Genomic DNA, 24697 nt, shown 5'->3' with positions numbered 1-24697 from the left:
ATAAAAATGAAGTAAATAAACGAATAAATAAACAAATACATGAATAAATAAATAAATAAATAAATAAAATAAATAAATAAATAAATAAATAAATAAAATAAATAAATAAATAAATAAATAAAATAAACAAACGATCAATCCAAATAAATAAATAAATAAAATAAACAAGTGATCAATCCCATTTCCATAATACAATTTGTGCAGATGAAAGTCAAGATTCCAAATTTATTCTTCAAAAGGCAAGTCTTTCAAAAGACTGTATTGGGCCATCTCGTTAGCTATCTTTAGCAATGTTATAAAATTTCTTCTTTTTTTCCCCCCAGATTACAAAAGTAATCAGAGACAATAACAAATATTAATGTGCAATTGAAGCAGACTGTTGTTATCTGTAATATAATCTAATTATATTTTGTTTTACAATTTACATAAGCAGTGAGTAGGATTATATGAAATTATGTGATAAAGCTGAGAGAGCTGTGTTCTGTTGGTAGGCAGTTAACATTTGCAGACAGGGTGTTTCAGAATTCAAATTACATATAACAAATAGCCAAAGATGATTTTCAAAGCGCCATAAAACAATAGACAATACTTGAAAATAAAAATTCAATAAAAGTTGCTCTCCCCACAGATATAAAAAAAAAATTAATTAATTAATTAATTAATTAATTAATTAAATGTAAAAAGAAATACAAAGTTAATCTATTTTACCTTTAGTCCTTTTGTTTTCAAAAATACTTTGTTGAATGTTAAAGCAACCCATCATTTGTACATATTACAGTCAAAAGAGTTTTATTGCTATACTTTCAGTAATATTGATCAATTTTTTAGCTAAAAGGTTTATATCTTGAAATCACTCATGGACTTTACACATGCATTCTATTTATTTCCTTACATGTATCAGCATTAAGTTCAGTAGAGTGAGAACCCAATGAAAAGAAATTACTATCAAACAGATCAGTTTAGTTGAATTGTTTGAGCCGGATTATAAAGAAGCTGCTGAATTTTAAACGAAAAAATATAAAGCAAAAATACAAATTTAAATATTCTTAACTTAATTCAATTCACTACATTTCACACATATGACTAAAGTATATGAATTAATATATTGCAGATAAATGATCGATGATATCAACATAATTTAAATCTAACAAGCCTTTCAACTGGAGCAAATTGTTCAATGAACACCCAATTTAAAAAAATTAAAAATAGAAATCATAAACAAACCCCAATCAATAAAAATAATAAATATATAAATAAGTAAAAATAAAAATAAATCAATCAATAAATAAGTAAGTAAATAAATGAATATATAAAAAAAAAAAATATTAGATGTCAAGATTAAAAAAAAACCTATATTGAAATTGAAATGAAAGCAAATGCAGATATGTGTGTGTGCAATGACCGCAGGAACATGCAATTAAAATTTTCCAGACGTTGCAGCTTAGGTAGGGTCATCGAAAACTTTTGGTGATATCCACGGCAATGACAGAAGCAACATCAGCAGCAGTAGAAGCAACATTGGTTTGCAATGGTTCAAATTAGTGGCAGCAGATGATGGAATATGAAGAAAAGAAAGAAAAAAAAGTCACGGATATACACCACGTCAACCCGAAGAAATGAACGGATGTGGATATATACACAGACAATAAGAGTTTGGTTTGATTGTTGGCCTGCCTTACCTCCATCCCTATAGGACACTCTAAGTCTGAATCCCCACTAGCCATAGTCGAAGAACCTATTTTCATCACCTGCAAGACAGGGGGTACTTGGTCCGCCCCTGTATTATGCGGCACCCCTTCGCTGTGGTCCGAGTCTGTGGCCCCTGTGGCGCTGTCCGACTTGATGAGATTACTAAGTGGTGTCTCGCTGCGAGAGTCGTAGGAAGGAACACCAGGTGCAGGAGGGTAATAAGGATTGGGAGCCCTTCGTGTGAATGGCCACTCTCCATTTTCAATCGTGTAACAGATGTGTTCCAGACGGTGGAAAATAACTCGGTCCTGTAACAGAAAAAAAAAAAGAGAAAATTTAATAAATAAAGCAATGCGATTAAAAAGAAAATCTTGCGACATTTCCTTTTAAAGAAAAACTTTTGGTTAACTTTATAGTTTAGAGAAAATATTTTTTCCAAATGCATTCAGGATACTTTTAAAAAATTTGTCAAATACGTTTTTGAAAAAAATATAATAGAATACATCAAAATAATATGTATAGCGACAAGCCCCATTAAATACATCTTTCACAAACTTCTGACTTTCCAGTTCGACAAAAACTGTATGGGAAGATACCTTTTTAAATACAGGGAACAGAAAATAATTTACTAATAGAAAGCAAAACAAACAAAAAAAATGTGCACGTAATGAGAATCTGGAAACACCCCTCTTTAGAAAATAATTGACAAAGCTTTGATGCAAAATAATGCATTATGTCTTCAAACCCTCTAAACAGCAGATTAACTAATTGTCTCTATGCCTGATTATCATTTCAGCATAAACATTAAAATCCATTGCTTTTGAAGTTTAATCGAACGTAAAAAGCTGGGAAAATCCAATTATCTACATTTGATTAGCAAAACAAACAAAAGAACCTTTTAAAATTAGTCAATAAATAAATAAATGAATAAAATAGAATAGTCCAGTGTTTCCATTAGATATGAATTCTTTCAATCCGAGGACAAATAACCTACCCCCGAAACGATTGAAAACAATGGGAGATAATTATTTTATCCTCCGATTTTAATCAAGTCTGGGACACTGTGTTTGGTAACATAAGTCCTTAAATTTGACAGTAGATGTGAGTAAAATATAAGAGTTAAATCTTACCTTTGGCCACTCAACAGCAGGTCCAAAATATCTGGTTGGTGCAATCTCCCCTGGTTCCAGGCCCTCTACTTCCATGAGACTTGGATCGTCTCCAAAGATGCCTGGAGGACCTCCAACAAATGGCTGAGCAATTAAAAGGAATGACATTATTTTTTTAAGTAAACATTTTAAGTTGTCTGAAGTTTTAAACTGCACAAAGGTTGGACACAAATGAATTGACAGCTTCAAAAAGCAAAAAACAAAATATGTTTGACACATTATGACACCCTACTACTATTACAATTACATAAATGACAAAAACTATCAAACAGCAATTCAGCTTTCAATAGTGTATTTTCTTTTAATTAGATTCAACGCATTGAATCCTTTCCCTGATAAACTGTTTAGCTGAAAGTACCTTGTAAAGAATGTTAATCTTTTTAAAAGTTATTGCATCTATAATTCATTTATTTATCTATTTATTTCATTTTTTGTTGTTGTTGTTAAACCTAATCGACCATTTAAAGACAATTTACAAATGAATTTTTTATCATGAATTACAAAAAATAATAAATCAAGAGGAAATAAATCAATAAATCTATACGAATATACAAAATTCTGAAGAAAACAAACTCCCACAAAACTAGTCTACACAGTTACAAACTGCTTATATAGAATACTTACAGAGCCAGCCAAGTTCCTGGCCTCCCTTTCACGTTTCAGTCTCTCCTCGTTGATTCTTTCAATCTCAGTCTTGATGATTTTCTCTTTCAACTTGACATAGTCGGGCCTATCATCCTCCTCCTCTTCAGGAGTCACAGAATCACGTTGCCTTTTTTCCTCCTTAATTGCCACGCAATCTTTCAGCTTCTGAGCAACATTCGCATCAACTTTTCCTTCACTCTGTGTTTCCTCCTTTACTTCCTCACTTTTAACTGTCTTATCTCCATTTTCCTTCTCTTCTTTCAGAACTATGACAGCTTCTGGTTCCCCGTTTTCTGCGTCTTCCTTGACGCAGATTTTAACAGGCGGTATAACTTCCCCCATTTCTAACGGCTTCAATGTCGGCATGTCATCATCTAAAGTATCTTCATTCATATCCTCTTCCACTCTACCATTCTCATCCTTTTCTTTCTCTTTGCCATTTTCCGACTGCACTTCTTTTGCACTCTCTTTCTCTTCATCACCAGATTTGTTCTCTGACATTTCCATTTCAGACTTTTGATCATTTTCACCATTCTCAGTTATTCCATTACACTGGTGATCCTCTTTGGACTTTCCTTCTTTCGTTTCAGATTTATCTTCCTTTTTCTCTCCGCTATCGACATCTTCCTTTATTTCTTCTTTCTCTCCTGTCTCTTCTTTGTCCTCCTGTTCTTCTGCTTTCGCTTCTTCATCTGCAGATGGAGATTTAGCAGGTTTACTTTTATCCTCAGTTGCTTCTCCTTCTTGAACACCTTCCATAGGTTCAACATCAGCAGCAGTAGCAGCTTCCTTCTCAGGTTCAGATTTCTTTGCATTCTCACTTTGCTCCACTTTCTCTTTTTCAGATTTCTTTTCATCTGACATTCCTTTTTCCTCCTCCTTTTCCTTGGCAGGTACATCTTCCTCCTCCTCCTTCCCACTGCTAACTCCATTAACTTCGTTTTTGTCTGATGATGATGATGATGCTTCTTCTTTCTTCACCTTCTTGTCTTCATCTACGTTTCCCTTCTCTACTCCTTCCTCCATTTTTACTTCTCCATTCAAAGCTGATTCAGGCTTGATTTCTTTGGGTGGCTTCTCCTCCGACTTCAATCCATCTAATGCTGGAGTGAGATCATATTTGGGTATAGGTGTACTCGCTGTGAAGACACAAACAAAGATATTGATTACAAAATCTGTAGAAGCAACAGTTCAACCATTAAACCTAACATACCTCAAAAATTATAAATGTGGGATCAAACAAATTATCACAAACTGTAAATAGAATATAAATTATAGTGGACATATTTCATCCATTAAATTCACTTGGAAATACCTTCTTTAGTAAGAGACAAACTAAACTTTTCACTCAGGCACATGTACAGGACCTCTACCAAACAGGATACCATCAAATTTTAAAAATAAATATATATTCCAGTGCTTCCTCCAAGAAATTATCAAAAAGGAGGATTTTTTTAGAAGCAACTGCCGAAGGGGGGGCTGGGGGCATGCTCCCCCGGAAAATTTTAAAAATTGACATGCAATTAGAGCCATTTGGAGCCACTTTGGCATCAAAATTATGATTTTTGTTAAGCACTCCAATAAAAAAATTTTTCTTGAAATTTTCCGAGGATATTTCTCTTGGTTTTTGACAAGTGTGAATTTTTCACGGATCATTAAAAATGCGGAAATCCACATAAAAGCGGAAAAGAGGAAGCACTGATATTCAGTAATTCAAGAACACAATGAGCTATGCAGAGATAATTTCTTCTTTTAAGCGGATCCGTGTTGGACATTGCCTCCCAAATAACCTGCTGGAACTCCTTTCTGGTTTTCAACTGTGCCAAGAGATGATTTACAATGGAAAAAAAAAAGATAAATCCATCTGTTTCCCTCTCAGTAGAGGACTTCTAGTGGGGCTTTGGCGAGATAAAATGGTCTTGTTCCCAAACAGAGACACAAAACCTCATGGGAAGGGGGCTGTACTAAAAGGTAGTTTTCATAACATTCCATGCAACAATTCATCAATAATAAATTATTTTGAACAGCTGTGGAAGGAAGATTTCATGTTTATTTGAGATGAATAGTGACCAATAGTGACCAAAACAAAACAGTCTGGCATCAATTATAGAAAACTCTCAAAGGGTAAAAAAATAGTGGACAACGTTTATACTTTGCCCACCCCTTTTTAACAGTTTAAATGGCTAGAACTGCCATACTTTTGGTGGCATTATCTCTATTTTTGGCCTATTTTTCACTGTTCATCCCAGTGAAACTAATGAAGACTAAATAATTCCTAATAACTTAAAATTGATGTATTCCTGCGCTGAATGTTATGATTAATGACCATTTATTGACCCATGATATATTTACAGGGAGAGATGGAGGAGAGGTGGTAGTTTTACAAATAAAATTCAACTTACTACTGAGTGGGTCCACTCTTGGTCCTTGTACTGGGGTCATAGGAGTGGCTTGACCTCTCAGGTTTCTTAGTGAGTTTTCTAGCACCAAATGGAAAGACAGGGTCTTGTCTCGCAGTATGTTGAAGTCTGTCTTTGCCACACCGTGTCTGGTTGACAATTTTTAAAAAAAAGAAGAAAAAATATTACAGACCTTACTATTATTACACAAAATTTAATTTGTAGAATTACAAAATTTTAGCTCCACTAAATTCATGAGCATCTCTAAGTGAATAAAACTTATTGAAAATCAAAGTTGATGCTAGCTGCATACCTGCCAACCCAAAACAAACAGGGGTCAACTAAAAAAAAAAATATAGGTGTAAGCCTAAAGTTTATATACCGTTACCTTCCTCTTCACATAATCTATGTAAAAAGCAATACTATATGCAAGTGATATAATAAAATGAAACAAATACTCTTTTAAAATATTTCATAACAGTATCCAAAACAAAGGGAAAAAAAAAAAAATTTCTTGTTTACTCTGAGCGTGCATGGTTTGAAAAAGGCCCTTTACTCCCATTCTCTAACCGTACTCAGGTGTAAAATGAGTACCTGGCCGTTAACAGCACTGTTTCTGTCTGAAAAAAATTTATAACAACCCTTAGCAGGCGTCATGTCACAAATTGCATTTTAAGTGTTGCTGTCCGCTAGGGACCCCTTGTAAAGTGCTTTGAGCATGTTTAATGGTTAATGTCTGTCTCGTTTTTTTTTTGTTTTTTTACCTGGCAGCCCCGATGAGGAGCTCCTTATCATGCTGGCCACAAATCCACCAACTGGGCATATCATAGGACGGCTGGCAGGCTTTGAGTCGTTCCTCAAGCTTGGTGTGCATGAGAATGTCTTGGCGAATCTTATTCAGCAGGTCAATGCGGGCCAAGCAGCGACTGGCACGTTCCTCTGTGATGAGGTCCACGGATATCATGTTTGGTGGTCCTGAAGTCAAAAGTAGAAGACATAATTTTCTTTTTTTTTTTTTTTTTAAAGTTGATAGTGAAGTGAGAATTTGAGATATAGACAATGGTGCAAGATACAAATCTGAAAAGTTGTGTATGGTACAGTGACAGATAAAGCAGAAGGAATTAATATAAAAACTATTCTAGGAAATTGGCCTTTCCTGACTGTTGAGGATGAAACTTCTTTTGGAGGTCTGAGAGTCGATCCTCAATCTAGGATGGCTGATTATTCATTTCTTATACATTCTTACACCATTGTCTGTCACTATACAATGATTGAAACTTTTCATATCTTTATCTTTTAATGATTTATGTACTTGGGGCTGTCAACATGCCTAAATTCATAAAAGGGACACTTATGGGAAATCTACAGTGGTCATTATTGTTGATGTGATATGATGTAATAAAAGGAATTTCAAGTTCTTGCTTTTCATTGGTTTTTAATTTTATATATATGCTTTAAAAAATATTAGCATAGCAAAAATTAAAAAAACAAAAACAAACTTAAAACAGAAAAAAAGCTTCAAAATCTTAAAAATTGGTCTGAATTTAAAATGAAGTAAGAAACGGTAACCTTTGTGAACAGATCAAATCATGTAACATCAATGATCAAATCGAGGACTCACTATCGCTAGCCTTGACCTTCCCACAAACCCTTTGGCACATAAAATAGAAGGCATGGAAGTACTCTGTCAGGCTGTCGTCATGCTTGCGCTCCAGACGAGCCTGCTCCCTGAAGCGATCCCAGCGGAAGCGGCCGGCCGTCCTGCTGAACTCCACACCAAAAGTGGAGACAGTGCGGTAGAAGTCTGCCTCCTCTCGTCTTGTCCATCGGCTGTTTTGAATAAAGTCAAAACTATAAACGATTTGGCGCAACTCACACCTGCCTCTACCAAAGCCAATTTTGGGAAAATGTTTACACACAGATAAATAGATCATAGTTTTAAATAAAAATCAAAAACAAAAACAAAAACAAAACAAAACAAAAAAAAACAAGCGTAGATAGTGGTAGCAGCTGCTCGGAGACTAGAATCATAAAAATACTAACGAAAAGGTGAAAATGGAGAAAGGCTTAGGATGGGAATAGAACAATGGACATTTTGGGTACAAACCCTTTGTCAGTAAAACAACGAATAACACTTTGTTTCATTTGTTTTCAACAATCCTTTATTTATTGTATTGCTCACCAACAGTTTGTACCCGAAATGTCCACTGCCCATCCTAAACAAACAAACATAGGATAGGAAAATTAAGGATGGAACCAAACTTTTATACAAACTCCAGAAATGTAATGTTTTGTATTCAAAATTTTTTCGTTTAAAAAAAAATAAATTTTTTTTAAGAAAAGAAGAGAGAAAAAAGGAGAAAAATTGAATGAGGAAAATCAGAATTTAAAGGGGGGAAAAAAGATTGTTAAATGGTAATGCTTTATTGAAAACATTTCTTCATTGCCAAAATGAGAATAAAATGAGGACTAAAGATTTTTGGCATCTAACATTTTTTTAAAATAAAAAGGAAAGTAAACAGAAAACGTGAGACTTCGTTTGCAAAACATTGCGGTTGAATCAGAGAAGAAAAAAAATAATATTACCCACGAACGCACATTTTAACAATTGTACATACCTCTGTTTGATATCTTTCCTCTTGTACTCTCTTTCTTTCAAATTACAGTCAGTCCTTTCACGTCTCTCCATTCTCTGAAAAAAATTTTTATTTAAATTTTTAATAAATAAAAATAAAATTAGATTAATTAATGTTCGGTGTCCTTGTTAATAAATAAAACGAACATATTCCTGAATATCAATCATTGAGATATTGTTCCAACAACTACCTTATCAAATAATTTTTATTTTAATACTAAAGATAACATTAGAAGATCCTTAATCCAAAACGTTAATAATAACCAAGACTATCTTTTATCATTTTTGCAATGGGAAACTTACAAAAATTGTAAAAAAAAATTATTGTTTAAAACTCACTCTCTGAATCTGTTCATTTTTCAACATTCGTTTCTTGTAATGTCTCTGGAAACTAGTGATGACTTTGCGAAGTCTGGTATTCAGACCTGATGCATCGGGGAATGGCAATTTGTCACTGTCAGCATCTGAAATAATAAAATTCCATAGAGATGTGAGGACAAGGTTCAACAACTAGTCTGAATGAAAAATATTGTTGAATTAAAAAATTATTCAACAGCCATAACAATATAAATATATGCATTTTTTTTTAATTTAAAAGATCACATAAATTTAAACAAAAAAACAAAAACAAAATCTCTCAATGCCTTGACCATTTATAATAACACAACTACCAGTATGGAAATGTGCCTGGTTGAGTTTCACAATTTCAAACGCATCTGCAGAACTTGTCGTCTTACCCCCAATGAAAAACAAGAAGACCAAAAAAAATAAAAAGCAGAGCCTAAGGTCACCCAAAGTCCCACCCTGATGTCAACATGCACAGGACCTTTCTTAAACAGAATCAAATAGTCTTTTATAGTAAAAAGAGTTACAGTTATAGGTAACAGAATCTCACTAACAACATAAAATGCCCCCTTCCCGTCTGTATCCAAGGTATCTTGGGTGTAATTTAGATTATTGTTTATTTTGACAATTCTGGGCATTTAAAAAAAAAAAACCCAACATAATCTACATTACGCAATGTGCAGCAACAAATTAATCTACAAGAATCTTCAAGTGCGCCATTCAATGACTGAAGATAGGAGAGAGTGTATTATTCATTAAACGTCACCAAATCTAAATATCCTCATTCTAAGCATTTCGACTTGAGACTTTTCATCTAGTTCATTCCAACACAATACACAAAACATGGAGGGTCACAATTTTGTATTCACACACCTTCTTGCCCTCCTTCCTTTGGTTTCTCCTCCCCATCAGCCGTCACCTCCATGGCATCGGAGGAAGCAGCCTCTTTCTTATCACTATCAGCCTTTGCAGCAGTGCCGTCTTTATCATCCCCAGCCTCATCACCATTAGCAACTTGCTTATCTTCAGCAGCAGCAGCATTAGGCGTGTCTGAGGAAGACGTTGCTGTAACAGTAGCAGCAGTGTTGTCGTCCTTTTTGTCATCGCCCGTGTCGGAGGAGGCAGGGGTAGCTGGTGTGCCGTTATTATCATTGACAGGAGTGGCTTCTCCACTCTCTGGAGCGATGATGGAACTCTGGGAACACTCTTCATCCTCCACCACTTCATCTTTGGTAACTTCATCATCTTTTTCATCGTCGTCTCTGGAGGAACAAAGACAGATGATTTTATATTCAATTAAATGCATTTTTTTAAAAAGAATTATAGAAATTTTTGTTTTTCACAACAATGACTGGACCTGCCTTACTCCGAAATATAAAATTCGCATTTTTTGGTAGATAAAAATTGTAGTCATTATATGGACTTTAAAAATCGACAATTTACCCTCACAAAGGTTGAATAACACTTCAAAATCCTTAAAATCATGTAGACTGGCATCAACTTTCATTATCAATATGTTTTAATGAAATTCTGAAATTGAAGACAAAATTTTGTAATTCTAAAAATTCTTCGTATAGTAGGGAGGTCTGAGTCACAATATACTTTTACAAATTCATTAAACAATAAATATTTCCTGCTTAACACATTAACTCCCATTTTAAAGTGTCAAATTGACATAATAAAAAATAGAGTCACAATTTGATCATTAAGTTTGAGAATTAAAAAGTAAAATCAATTGACCAAAAAGAACTTTCATCATCATCCAATAACTAAGCACAAATTGGCTAAATCTATGTTCCAGTGATCTCTTACCTTTCGTCTGTCTGCTCTGCCAACAGGGCAGCTCCATCTGGAGGACCACATCGAGACAGGAAACATAGGGCAGGGTCTGAGCGCATACAGTTGAATTTCTCATAGCCATACTTGAACACACCAATGATGAGGGACTTGTCAGCGTCCTCGTCCCACCATGGAACTGGAAGATCTGTTTCTAAGAACGGTTGTGGAATGTGGATTTCGCTGCAAAAAAAAAAAAGAGGAAATTTTAAAATCATCATGACAGTCAACCAATCAATCTAGAGGAGTCTCTTTTCTACTTATTGTGAAACAAAATTGCTGTAAAGATGAACTGCCATCAAATTTTTATAGGCAAAACGTCTAAGACAGTCAATTATCTAGGCAGCTTAGCTAGACATTCTTTAGTCCTCTAATTTCTGAGAAATGAAAGATGGTCAACGATAATGTTTTCCTCTTTGGCTGAAACAGTGCCTGTAATATTATTTATTCCTATAAAAGCTAGTACATTTATTTATTTTGTTAAAAAACTGTAACTCATTGTTTTATGATTCAATTATTTTTTTTAAAGTGGTTGGGGGGGGGGGGGGGGGGGGGGGGGGGGAAAACAAAATATTACCATTTCAATTCCACATTAGGAACTTTTGATTACATTTTGTCTACTCTTTCTTCCATCAATAAGTTGATGTTTAAAACTATTAAATAGATGATGATCAATTTACTTACGTATATGGAACATTTGAGTACACTTTGTCTGCTTCCTCTCCTATCAATTCTGTCTTGATGTAGTACAACATCCGCACTCGAAGTAATACTCTGGAAAATAGGTATGTTTAAAGAGTATGAAACAGCCGTTTATTTTATTCCATCAGTTTGCAGTGATGACACAGAAATGACAATATTCATATTCATGAGATTGAAATACGATTTTGTATTCCAATCATATTTGAGATGTCTGTGATAACAATGACAAGCTCAAGCTCTTCAAAGGACAAACAAAATATCAATTTTTGAAACGGGTGAGAAGGTTAGACACCATAAAAAATAGTGAAAAAAAAAAAAATAACAGGAAGTGTGTAAAGGTCCGAGCACCCCTCGACGTCTATTGTTCATTTTTTAAACAATTAGTTTAACAACATGTGCCAAATATTTATTCACATTCAATCCTCCAACAGGCAGGGTTCAATTCTGATCTACTTTTAACATCACATCTTGCAGGTTACAACAAGAGTACAGTAACCACAATGATGACTCTTCGAGACATCTGGTCTGGCATTGCTTTTGTCTTTTTGTGAAAAACAGATCGAATAACAGTTAATCTAGCCTTGAAAGGCTTCAACATACTTGTTGGAATGGCGATGTAGGTGGCGTTTGTAGCCTTGGTCTAAAACAACATCAGGATCAAAGTCCAAGACCCTGTCCTCTCCTAGAGGATTCTCCCTCCTCTTTTTTCCTTTACGTCCCCTTGGTACAGGTGCTGATAATCCTGGAAAATAAGAATTGTGCAACTATTATGAATGGTATATCAAAGAATAAATGGTGGTAACGCTATCATTACTGTTTAAAAAACACAACGAAAAAAAAATCAATCTGACAACATCTTTTGTGTTTTCAGTTTCCTCCACATTAATCAATTCTTCAAGCCTCATGATGAAAATTTTAAAAAGGGAAAAGTGAAAGAGACTAAAAGAAGATTGTGTTGAAAATTAATTTCAAAAGAATACACTCATAGCACACAAGTTCTTGCTATAATCCATATGATACACATTATGTATACTACTCTTGAGTTTCATTTCATATAAATGCAACTTAAGAAATTCCCACCTACTACCATCCGATTTCACCCCTGCACTAGCCAAATGTATTGCTTCGTCAGCTTTATCAGTACATATTACAGCTGTATGCACACTCATTTGTATTTTCTTTACCATTAAAAAAACAAACATGTAAATCTAATTCAGAATTTAACATAGAAGGTTTTAAGCAATTTTGAGACACTTCAAATGGCTTTTTAAGTAGACATTATGTTACTCGATTTGAAACAAGACTCATATTACGAAGTATATCTGTATCCCTATATCATTAAAGTTTGAGAGAGACAAACAGATGCCACTGGGCTGTCTTTTATTCTTGTTATGAGTGTCAAGTCTGTTTTATAACTACTTACCACAATGATTCTTGAGTTCTCCATCTTTCCCTGAAGAGATGAGATCCCAAATGAACTCTTTGATCTTCTCATCTCCTTTATAGAACTTGAGTGAATGGGCCAACTGAAAGAAATTGACAAAACAAAGGAATAATTGAATATTACTGGAAAGTAAAGGAATTAAAAATTTCTATGGCAAGTGTACCAAAAATCAAAATGCGATTTTCTTCCCCAGTTTGTCCTTTCATATGTGCATTGAGAAGCAGGGGTTAATTTGGGGGGGGGGGGGGGGGGGGGGGGGGGGCTAACAAGAAAGAAGGAATATACACATGAAGGGGGAAAAAAAAAAAATTCAACCAAAAATAAACACACACAAGACGTTAGATAATATGCGACATATGATGCAGGCACAGGTGTAGGGAGCAAAAAAATCAACAAAAAAACAAACAAAAATGGACGACTCTTGAAGACATAAATCAGATAAGGGTGCAAGAGAATATTATTAAGTTACACAATCTGCCAGCCTCCTGTAATTCTTCATATACATAACACTGATTATACATATGTATATTTTTTTTTAAACTGCACTACAAAAAAAAAATTCTTTCAATCTATTTATCTTTAACCAGTTAATTGTCGTACTCTAGAAAGACACATATTTTAAAACTTGGCCAGAAAACTTGTCCGTCAAAAATTGATCGATTTAAACGATCCTCATCTTGGCAAAAACTCTGGGACATCTATGTGTCCTTCCAGAGCATGGCAGTTAACTAGTTATTAAATTCAGAACTTACGACAGCCCTGGCAATCATGTTGACGTCATGTTCACCAAGATTCCTTTTAAAGTGGCCAAGTTTGATCATGTCAGCCCATCTTCCCCATCTGAAAAATGGTCAAAAGATATATTTAAAAAATAAATCCCCACACAATGATGCTAAATGTTCTTTAAAATGCTCATTAGGTTCACAAAACTTAATTTAATTTTTACTGTAGAGTGAAATTTATTGTAATGTGTGATGGAAGAGATCTTATAACCCATAACAAAAAAAAACAAAAAACACCTGAATTAATTATGCATGGATGACAGTGGGTTAGGCCAAAAATGCATGAAATCCAGTTCCAACAAATTCAAAGAGCCTGAAACTTATTTTGATATGTGATCTAATACCTCAAAACAGTATTATGTTGGGGTGATGATATAGATAGAATGAAGTTGGTGTCACTCTAGTCTTTGTTATTGTTTTTTGTCATCCACGTTTAAGAGTAATTCTAACTAAACTGTATTAACCCGACTATAAATGTTTAGGATACACATAGTTTTGTGTGTTGGTCCGTTATACTTCCGGATGACAATGTTGTGAGCTTCTTAGCCAAGCGCATACTATCTATAGATACTGGAAATAAAATCCATTTAAAAAAGACGGAAATCTTGCACCCATGATTGTGTACCACGAGAGACCTCAGGTCCATTATTTTTCATGGGAAATCTTCATGTCTATATAATCCATTAACCTAAGAATCTTGCCATCAGCAAGAAAATACTGCTTTTCAAAAAAGTTTTAATTTAAAGCAAAATTCTACCCTTACCCATAGACCAGCAGCATCTTCTCCACTTTAAAGCACTCGGATCGCAAGTACTTGTCACCAATGGGAATATCACCATAGTCACCGTCGTCTTCATTCTTGCCACGATGACCTTTCTTGCGATGACTCTTTTTGACACCGTTCTCATCCTCTGTGTCAGAGGAAGTGTCCAATTCGCTCATCTCTGTGATGGCCTCATCGTTTCCATAACGCGAGGTTTGTTTTCGTTGTCTTGGTTCAGCAATGATCAACATATCATTCTAAATTTGAAACAAGGAAGACATCAAAACGTTTAAACAAATAAAAATGAAAATCTATGAAAACAAAGTGTTTAACTCTCAATGAACAACCAAAAATCTTTTTCATCTTCTAATAACATGTCATATTTACAAAGTTGCAGCTTAACAGTTATTTCTAAAGAAATGAAAATTGTCAAGTATACAAATATACATTGGTTTGGCTTACTAGTCACTACTATATAACTCTGATTTTTTTTTAATGAGTTCAGAAATATCTAAATTGACCATTTGTGAGCCACAGAGTAAGTTAGCTGAAAGTTCTCATAAAGGAAATTGGATGAAATTAATACAGAATAAATATCCTAATTACCACTTGGAAAGCCTTACCTTTTTCTTGTCTAGATCAGTATCAATATCGGCCTTCTTGGCCCACTTCTGCCAGAATTCAGGATCATTGATATCAATGTCGTCACGGTTTTCACTCATTGAGAAGCTAGCCTGTAGGATCAATCAAACGTTGTTAGGAAATGGCTGTATATCAATTAGGAATTAAAATTCTTCATAAGAAAGAAAAAGTTAACATTTTTTTCAAATTATTAGTAAAATGCTTTTCTTCAATAAATTGTAAATCAAACTGATCATCTGTGTATGCATTTTTTTAAATTATATTTTTTTTTTATTTGTGCTTAACTTTCTCCAATGTCTCAAAAAGGAGACAATGCACTGGACAGACATTGGTGGTACCAACCTTAGCAAAGGTGGATCCCTTGCCCTCTGATTCAATCTGGATAACTTTGGTACGTCTCTGTAGGATCTGGTCAATATCCTCCTCACAGAAAGTGTCTCCTGTATTGTCGTCTTCCATCAAAGCGCCATAGGCACCCTTTTTCAGAAGATCTTCAATCTCTTTTTTGGTCAGCTGGTTGCTCTGAGAAGGATATAAAAAATGTTTTAAAAATTTCGACAACAATTTTTTTAAAAACAAGTAACATGCTGATTCAACCTCATTTTGGCGTTAAGTTTGGGGGGAACCCTGATACCAAGAATTGATTTCTTGAATTCAACGTCAAAATTATTCAAATTGCAAAATTTCAGGAATTTATTAATTATTTTGTATTTAAAGAATCTATGTTGAATATTTTTAATAAAAGCGTATTGATATAAATTGAACTCAAAATTTTATACAAGAAAAACTTCAACAGCATTTTAAGCATTTGGTTCATACTGGCTCAATACCCAATTGAGCTTGTATTTAGAGATGAAAGGTTAAATTTACAATTTTAAGTGTCATCAAAAAAAATGTTAAAACCATAATAATTTAAAATATCATAATTGTATTCATTTGTACCTCTAAGACTGTCTCCTTAATTCATTAATTAATAACCATGATGGAAATCAATCAGAATAAATATGAGGAATGAATGAACAAATGCATTAATAAAGATAATGGCTAAATAGATAAATAATATAAGCAAAACTGCATAGAAAAACCAAGTATGAAAGGAAACAACTGTTTAAACACACACTTAATCCATCCAATACTTACATTAACAACCTTATCCCCTCCCATGGACTGTAATACAGCTTTGTCCAACCCAAGTTTCAGAGACGCCTTGTCAAACATCTCTCGTTCATAGGAATTGCGTGTGATGAGACGGTAAACTTTCACAGCCTTGCTTTGACCAATACGATGACATCGGGCTTGAGCCTTTAAAAGAAAAAGGCACATATTTTCTTAAAATCAAAAGTGAGTCTTATAGATAATTGTAAAAAATAAGGAATAATGCAAGGAAATTAACTTACACATTTTTAAAGCAGCAGGAGTGAAATTTAAACAAAAGCTTACTACAGCACATATTGCAATTAATTTACATATAGTTAGCTGTACTGTTTACACATGAAAGCAGGCTTTCTCCAATGATGAACATTCAAATTATTGTTTATTGTAAGCCGTCTTTCGTGGAAAATATATCATTTATTGTTTTTCTTCTCTCCATATAATAATGATTAAATGTTTTCCTAAAATATTTAATTTCATTTATGAAATGTGAGAGATAAGATAATTGAACAATAAATGTTCTTGCTATACTAGCAACAATGATAGTTCACCTTTATTAACAACATATCCAATTTTTTTATCAACCTATAACTTGACAATGTCATAAAGCAATGTCAAAAAAGCTTTTCATAATGATCTCATCTACATATGCTTGTGTGTACTTTTTACATTTTACAAGAACAGTAAACTATGAGATCATGGAGCCGAAAAAACGAGAGAGAAAAAAAGACCACCAAATATATGATTCGACAATAAAACTGACCTGTAAGTCATTCTGAGGGTTCCAGTCAGAATCGTAGATGACCACAGTGTCTGCAGCGGTCAAGTTGATGCCCAGACCACCAGCCCTTGTACAAAGCAAGAAAGCAAATCTGTCTGAGTCTGGTTTGGAAAATCGATCTATGGCCTCCTGTCTGACCGTACCCCTGATACGACCATCCAGTCTCTCATACAGATACCTAAAGAAAGAAAATCAAAGTCATGTGGTATTATTTGCAATTGTCTTTTGGGCACCAAAAATAACAAAAAAAAAAACAAATAAAATTAAAATAATAATAATAATATGTATTCACAGAAGTTTCAATTATATTTCTTATTTATTTGTATTCAAATAGCATTTTTGAGTGAATGTGAAGAAAAAAATATCTAGCATTTTTTTCTTTATTTTTAACTTCCCTGTTCACATTTTCATAGCAACATCAAGTAATTCAAAAATGGACAAGGACATAAAACCACATCCAAGAGGAAAACAGATATATTTATATATGGATATTGGAAGCACCAAGAGTAAAGAAAGATTTCAAACCCATTGTCTTAAGAAAAGACACCACAAATTTATTTCTTTAATTACACTGTTTCTCGATTTCCATAGCTTATAAATTGTTACAATTAAAAAAAAGTAAATTATAAAATAGTTTTAAAAAGGAAGCAGAAAAATAGAAGAACTAACTTTTTATTAATCAAGTAATCCTCAATGATATCCAAGACCCGAATCATCTGTGAGAAGATGAGAACTTTGTGTCCTGAAGACTTGAGTCGAGGCAATAACTTGTCCATGAGAACCATTTTGCCAGATGATTGAACCATTGCATTCAGCATTATTTCAGGATCGTCTGACTTTTTCTCTCTGGCCTCATCCAAGATGTTGTCTTCAGCACCTGAGTGAACAAAATAACGGGTACAGGTATAATAAATAAAACTTATTTGAACGGTATTCATAAAAATAATAACTTTAAAGAAATAAGTTAAATTAGCTGGGATCTAAGCATAGAATAATGGCAGAGAGAAAGAATGCAAATAAAGTAAAAAACACCAGCAAATCAATGAGTAAATTAATAATAATATTGAATTCATGACAAATAAGATTTTTCTACTGTTATGAATGATTCCCTATGAATAATCCATGTACCCTCCTGTAAAATAATGCAGTGAAAATCACGAGAAACAAATAATATGAGCAAAGAAAAGTATGTAGCACGACACAAGCATCACAGGATTACAGATCCCTAAATTCCCGTTGATTAATAAATACAAGAATTTACAAAACCCATGTTGACAAAAAAAAAAAAAAAAAAATTCTAGCTTTTTTTGTTGTTTTTTTTTTGTAGCATTACTAATTACTGTCTAATAAATTTTAAAAGGGTTTTTATCATATAAAAAGCTACATGTTTTGCTGTTTTATTTTTCTTTTGACTCGAAGCTGCTTTTTTTTTTGTGCAGCTATGTGGTCTAGTTGTATGACACTCGCCTCCAGATTGGAAGGTCCTGGGTTAGAGTCCCAAGCGGCGCATAGTTTGAGTCCTTGGAAAAGGCTCTTTACTCACATTCTCTCACTGTACTCAAGATGTAAAATGAATACCTGGTCATTACAGTGTTGTCTCTGTCCCAAAAAAATTGTAATATTGACTGTATTATATATTAAGTGTTGCTGTTGACTTGTGGGCCCTTGGAAAGCACTTTGAGCATGTTTAGTGGATATTGTGCGAAAGAAAAGTTCAAGTTTGTTTTTGTTTTTTGTTGTTTTTTTTTTTTTTTTTTGGGGGGGGGGGGGGGGAGGGGGGGGGGGGATTTTTATCTTTTCAAATACAATTTTTTTTATCAAACATAACATTTTGACTGAATAATTAACACGAGGCCTGAGGCCGCATTACCATTGATGAGATAAGGATGGTTGCAGCATTTTCTCAGCTCCATCATAGCATTCATCAGGCTGGGGATTGAACTACCAGATCCTTTGGCCAAGAACTGGAAGTTCCTTTCCAGGATAGCCCTGTAGTATTTCTTCTGGATGTTGGTGAGCTCCACTTCAATGATGGTCTCTTCCTTTGGTGCCAGGTTCTTCTCCACATCCTCTTTCAGTCTCCGAAGCATCATTGGTTTCAAGATCTAAATGGGCAATTAAAATCGAAATAGTTACAATTTACAATCGTCTGTGTTTCACCTTTCAAAGAGCTAAAATGGATCATCCTAATGAGATGACTACTATAAGTTAGATTGAGAGTTATACTCTCTATTTGTTTGTTGCTTGTTTTTAATGTCTAGTTTTAAAAAATCATAATCTTGGTGGACATATCATTCCCTTACATATAAACAGTTTATTCTTTTTTTTTTTGGTTACTCCAAACTGCCAAATCGGAACAGTCGACCGCTAGAATAAGAAGGGAAGAAAAGGAGGGGGGGGTTTCAGAGTCTTTTGGAGCAATCATTTTAACAGATTATGTGTGAGGAGTCAGTACAGCACAGATAAATTAGAGCAATTATACGAGTGTAACTAATATATATTTGTATGGTCAACATTCAAATTGTCGAACGTAGCTGTAGGCTATTTAGTAATCAAATCAGTTTCCTATGACTCTACCAATGGTCAAAATGTTATGATCAACTCAAATGATGGCAATAAGTGAAGATGTTATATATAAGTATAAAGATGATGGCAGGCAAAATGCAAATGTTACTGCTTGAAGCCCAAACGCACAAGATCAGAAACAAAATTAAAACATTAATAATAAGACAAATGATGTGGATATTTCCGATTCCTCCTTTGTCAATATCCTCATGTGCTTTTTGTCTATTGAATTTAACTGAATATAACGAGGAAGGAGGGGGTGGGTGGGTGGTGGAAAGCAAACAAGCTGTTGCTACTGATGATGTTTAATGGGGATGTAATGTGTTGACATAATAATAACGTAAGAAATAATGGTTTCATTATTGGTATGAGTACAATTCGTATGATTGCATTAGCAGTACAGTTAGTAGTAATTACTGCAGCTTTTTAAATTAACCAAGTAGCTAACACGTCATTTATTCAAAATGGTCCAATACCAGCATACATCAACTCACTTAGATTCAATGGCAAGATCTAAATATCACTTAGTTATGTTTATCAGATCAATATCATGTGCTTAGTGTGAGCGAGTCAGCTGGCCAGACTCCGTTTCAGCCTGCCTTTATGCCGAGATTCATTACACAGTCGATTGGTTTCTAACTTTGACAGTAAAATTTGTTAATCATTTATATCATATTGAAATATTGCATCAGAAGAATGTCTTGGAACTACTTCATCATATTCATACCATATCTTCTCAAAATGGAAGAGGGGGGGGGGGGGGTCATTTTTGAGTTGACACCCTAATGCATGCTTCCAAAAATAGAAAAAATACAACAGAACCTGAGATTCCATTACAGTAGGAAATAGTTAATTATGGAAAGGAACTAACAATTATGATTCAGGATGTAAAATAGTAAATGAGCATCCTACTTAGAGAGAACCTGAAAAAACTTGTTTAATCTTAACAAATTAATTGTCTCATCTACTGAAATGACAAAATGGAATGCCCAATGTGTAGGTAATCTTTACTCCAAACCATCCACTACACTATTTCGTGTTTACTTGAAAAAGGCCAAAGGCCGAAACGTCATTTGTTTTGTGTTGTTCCCTTTTATATGAGTCACGTTTACTCCATCTATAGAAGTAAGCAGTGATCTATTCAGGTCAATGGTTATGAATTTCTTTTTCTTTTGATATTTCAATAATGAGGTATTGCACTATTTATTTATCCGACCAATGTATCAAATTAAAATACTTTTATCTCTCCAGGAATTAAAATGCATTGCCTATTACGAATACTTCTACCTAAAAATATAAATCAATGTTTTATATGGTTCCCATTTTTGCTGCAAATTAAACCTCTAAAGCGAGGAAGTCAAACGAGTGCTTGATAGATAGTTCCTACAATTTCTCTTTCCCTGTACCCCTATCCATTTTGTGTAGTTGTAAATGTTCTATTTTTCAAACTTCCCTGTTGTAACCAAGTTCTACAGTCCTTATCCCTTCACATTAGAACAAATATTTACCTTCCTTCTATTATTCTATATATCAATTAAACAATATGGTAAAAGACAAATTGTCAAAATTTCAATGTTTTTATCAAAGAGGGAGCAAGAACCTTAAGCTTATTCAAATCAATACAAACCTCTTTGAGAGAATCCACTTGCTCCTCTGTCTTGAGATCTCCGAACTGTTTGATAAAGCTGTCTGAACTATTAAATTTAGCTGGACTCAAGAAATTGAGTAAACTGTACAGTTCCTCTGTGTTGTTTTGTAGAGGTGTTCCAGTCAATAAAACCCTGTGTTCCTGTTGAAAACCAAACAGACCAAAGTTAGATCCAATTATGCAATTTACAAATTACTTGAGTAGAAAAGGGCGATGAATGATTATAGAAGAACGATGCCACTTGGCTTTAAAAAGTTATAAAACATACTTTAAACCCAAACCCCTAATGCATAATAATTGATTTATTGTTGCCATGTTTAAAAATTTCCCTACATACGACTCTTCAAACTAGAATATTCCTATAGTCAATTATATTTGTGTCAACATGCAAAGAAAATTTTCATCCTCCATCATTTTACTTTTTTTAATGTGAATGTTAGATGCCAACATCTAATGATTGAATGGAGAATACTTTTAAGAAAACACAATTTCCCTATCTATCCCTATCAATCTAGATCTCCTTTCAATTGAACCTTTTGCGAGATACAATGACTGATCTCTTCCAATTTAAAATAAAATTGACAGTTAAGGTTGACAGCAACAGATCTACCCTATGAGGTGTGCAGAAAAATATGTAGTTTTGAATTATGAGAGAAAAAACACACAAAAAAAACAAACCAGTGCCAGCTTAAAACAAAAATAACTTACCAAATCCAAAAGTCTCAGCCCTTCAAGCAGACGGCAGTTTTTGTTCTTGAGTCTATGGGCCTCATCAATGATGCAGCACCTCCACTCTATATCAGCAAACAATTCCACATCAGTCAAAATGATCTCAAATGTCGTGATAAGAGCCTCAAAGCGATAAATATCAGGAATTCTTTGATTCTTCTCATCCCTGTAGAACAGTTCGTATTCTTTGATCATATTTCTACTCAACGTTGTTCCGTGGAACACCACCACGTTCATGTTGGTCCATGTTTCAAATTCGCGTTGCCAGTTACCTATGGTTGACAAGGGAACAATGACTAGGTAAGGACCTTTGATGCCAAAGTCGTGAATCTCACTGAGAAAGGTGATGCTCTGAACTGTTTTTCCCAGCCCCATCTCATCGGCGAGGATACAATTCTGACCGTTGTACCAACAAAAAGTTAGCCAGTTGACTCCTTCAAGCTGATATTCCCTGAGACAATTGTCATTTTTGTAATTTCTAGACTCTTCTAGCTTTTTCCACTGGCCAGGACGTGGACGAGCAAACTGTTTTCTCTGATCCTCAGGTGGGACTTCTTTAAACCTCATAAACATTTCAATCTTAGTGGGGTCAACGTCCTGCTCCAACTCCCAAGTGGCATCTTCATATGGAAGAGCCCGCCATTTGACTAAGTAGTTGTTAGTTTCTTTAGTCTCCCCTGATTCATCTGTGTTTGTAGTAACAGCCAAATCCAACACTCTATCAACTTCAACATAATCAGGGTTAAAATATTCATCGTCATCAACTTCAAAATAACTCTGGGCTTTCTTGGCCCTATAACGCTTGATTTTCCCAAGTACTCTCTTATCCCCTCTTTCCAACTCTTCCAATGTCTTCCATTCACAGTGTAAATATGAATAATTTTTGTACTTGACGTAAAACTCCTCCACTTTTTCTTCCTTACCCTTTTTCTTATGTACAACCTCTTCCTTCTTCACTTCAGTACCCTCTTCACCATTTTCCTCCTTGGCAGCAGGAGATTCGGGCTCTATCGTCCTTATTCTTTCGCCTAGCACTTTATCAATAATCAACGTGTCCTCTTCGGTTTCTTTTTTCAGTGTTACAGGAGCCTCCGAGCTATCGGCTTCATTCTTGTCATCATCGGACAAATTCAAATCAATATCATCTACATATTTCGTCCTTTTCGTATTTCTTGCAGAGCGACGCTTTTCCATGTTTGGATCTGCCCCATCGACTGAAGCATCCCCTTCTCCTCCCACCTCCACTTCTACATCGGAACCGGAATTTTTTCTCTTTCTCTTCTTGGACTTGAGAACGAGAGTTGCAGGAGGCTTTTTCTTCCTGGGTTTGAGTTTGAGCGTTTTTGGGGCCCTCGGTTTCTTGGTCCTCTGAGACTTTGGTTTTTCTTCTAGAGCTGGTTGATCACCTGTTTGGGTATCAACAGTAGACGACTGTTCTTCTTGTGTCGTAGAAGCTATTGTAGCATCCATGTCAACTGCCATACTGGTATCAGAAGTTGCATCGAGGGCACCAACTGTACTGTTGACAGCACTGGTGTCAGTCACGGCTGTGGATGAATCAGCATCTGATGCCACAGCTCCACCTGGAGGAGTAGTACTTTCTTCTTGTTTTGCCTTTCTCTTTCGGACCCGGGGTGTTTTGGGTTTTGCCTCTTTTGGTTCTTTGGGCTCTTTTGGTTCCTTTGGCTCTTTGGGAGTTCGGGGTTTTCTGGGCTTGGGTTCTCTAGGTGGTTTGGGCTCTTTGGGTGTTTTAGGTTCTTTAGGAGGTTTTGGCTCTTTTGGCTCTTTCGGTTCTTTTGGTTCTTTTGGTTCCTTAGGTTTCCTAACTCTCTTCTTCTTTTCTTTGGGCGGTTGCTCACCATCAACCCCAGGCTGCTGCTGCTGCTGCTGCTGCTGCTGCTGCTGTTGCTGTTGCTGCTCTGCTTTAGGTTTGCGCACTCTCTTCCTCTTTGGCTTCTCTCCCTGGCCTTCCTGTGCTTCAGCAATTTCTGTGATGGTGGTGGGCATGATTGAATTGGAAGAAACCACTATCTGGCTGGATACGGCTACATTATTTACAGTCAATTCCTGTTTGTTCATTACAGCTGCCTGGTGTTCCTTTTCACTGTTGGTCAGCTGGTCGAGAAGAGGTAGGGCAAAGCCTTCTAATTTGGGCGGGGTCATCTGTAAACTGTCTGGGAACGAAGGGGCTGGGTCAATGGTGAGGGAATCAGCAGGTTGGATGCTGACTAGAGGGGTTTTGGCTATGGGCTTTTGTTGACTTGGAGTCTCTATCTGACTTGTTGAGCTGGGACTCTGTAGAAGAAAAGAAAAACATATTACAATTTAATGAAATTTGAAGACTGTTACATTTTTATATAACGAAATTTATAATAAATATCAATTGTCGAATAAAAAATCTAAATACCTTAATTCAAAAGATGAAAAGTAAAATAATGTTGATATAGAATAGAGTGTGTGTGTGTGTTTAAGTGCGAGAGAGAGAGAGAGAGAGAGAGAGAGAGAGAGAGAGAGAGAGAGAGAAAGAGCGAGCGAGAGAGAGAGAGAGAGATAGATATAGAGAGAGTGAGAGAGAGAGAGATAGAGAGAGAGAGAGATAGATAGGTAGATAGATAGATATAGAGAGAGTGAGAGAGAGTGAGAGAGAGAGAGAGAGAGAGAGAGAGAGAGAGAAAGAGAGAGAGAGAGAGAGAGAGAGAGAAAGAAGGGGGGGGGGGTATTGCAAACATAGGGGAGAGGGAGCACCGATAAGACTATGAAAACGGAAGTTT

The 24697-nt window shown here is 35.0% G+C and overlaps 1 protein-coding gene across 8 annotated transcripts in view; it reads right to left on the bottom strand.

Annotated features, from left to right (window-relative positions):
• The window catches only part of LOC144976745 (uncharacterized), a 74687-nt gene that overhangs the window by 15699 nt on the left and 34291 nt on the right, over window positions 1-24697 (bottom strand). For 3 of the 8 annotated variants that reach the window (XM_078921131.1, XM_078921132.1, XM_078921138.1), the window contains exons 5-27: window positions 21906-24221; window positions 21177-21338; window positions 18855-19089; window positions 17654-17861; window positions 16967-17162; window positions 16192-16353; window positions 15394-15573; window positions 15033-15143; window positions 14410-14666; window positions 13617-13704; window positions 12844-12946; window positions 12021-12162; window positions 11403-11492; window positions 10695-10901; window positions 9756-10144; window positions 8877-9001; window positions 8521-8594; window positions 7524-7753; window positions 6667-6877; window positions 5906-6051; window positions 3483-4642; window positions 2820-2942; window positions 1680-1997 (exon numbers count right to left, since the gene is read on the bottom strand). In XM_078921131.1, the coding sequence (XP_078777257.1) occupies window positions 1680-1997; window positions 2820-2942; window positions 3483-4642; window positions 5906-6051; window positions 6667-6877; window positions 7524-7753; window positions 8521-8594; window positions 8877-9001; window positions 9756-10144; window positions 10695-10901; window positions 11403-11492; window positions 12021-12162; window positions 12844-12946; window positions 13617-13704; window positions 14410-14666; window positions 15033-15143; window positions 15394-15573; window positions 16192-16353; window positions 16967-17162; window positions 17654-17861; window positions 18855-19089; window positions 21177-21338; window positions 21906-24221 (7233 nt within the window). The remainder of the gene's footprint in view (window positions 1-1679; window positions 1998-2819; window positions 2943-3482; window positions 4643-5905; window positions 6052-6666; window positions 6878-7523; window positions 7754-8520; window positions 8595-8876; window positions 9002-9755; window positions 10145-10694; window positions 10902-11402; window positions 11493-12020; window positions 12163-12843; window positions 12947-13616; window positions 13705-14409; window positions 14667-15032; window positions 15144-15393; window positions 15574-16191; window positions 16354-16966; window positions 17163-17653; window positions 17862-18854; window positions 19090-21176; window positions 21339-21905; window positions 24222-24697) is intronic. The other 5 variants (XM_078921135.1, XM_078921136.1, XM_078921139.1 and 2 more) reach the window with 3 other exon arrangements.

Source organism: Berghia stephanieae, chromosome 7 (assembly GCF_034508935.2).
Source record: "Berghia stephanieae isolate SIO BIC M18660-M18661 chromosome 7, UCSD_Bste_1.3, whole genome shotgun sequence".
Classification (NCBI taxonomy): Eukaryota; Metazoa; Mollusca; class Gastropoda; order Nudibranchia; family Aeolidiidae; genus Berghia; species Berghia stephanieae.
The sequence above is the reverse complement of the archived record's forward strand: the minus strand, read 5'-3'. Positions and strand labels throughout refer to the sequence as shown.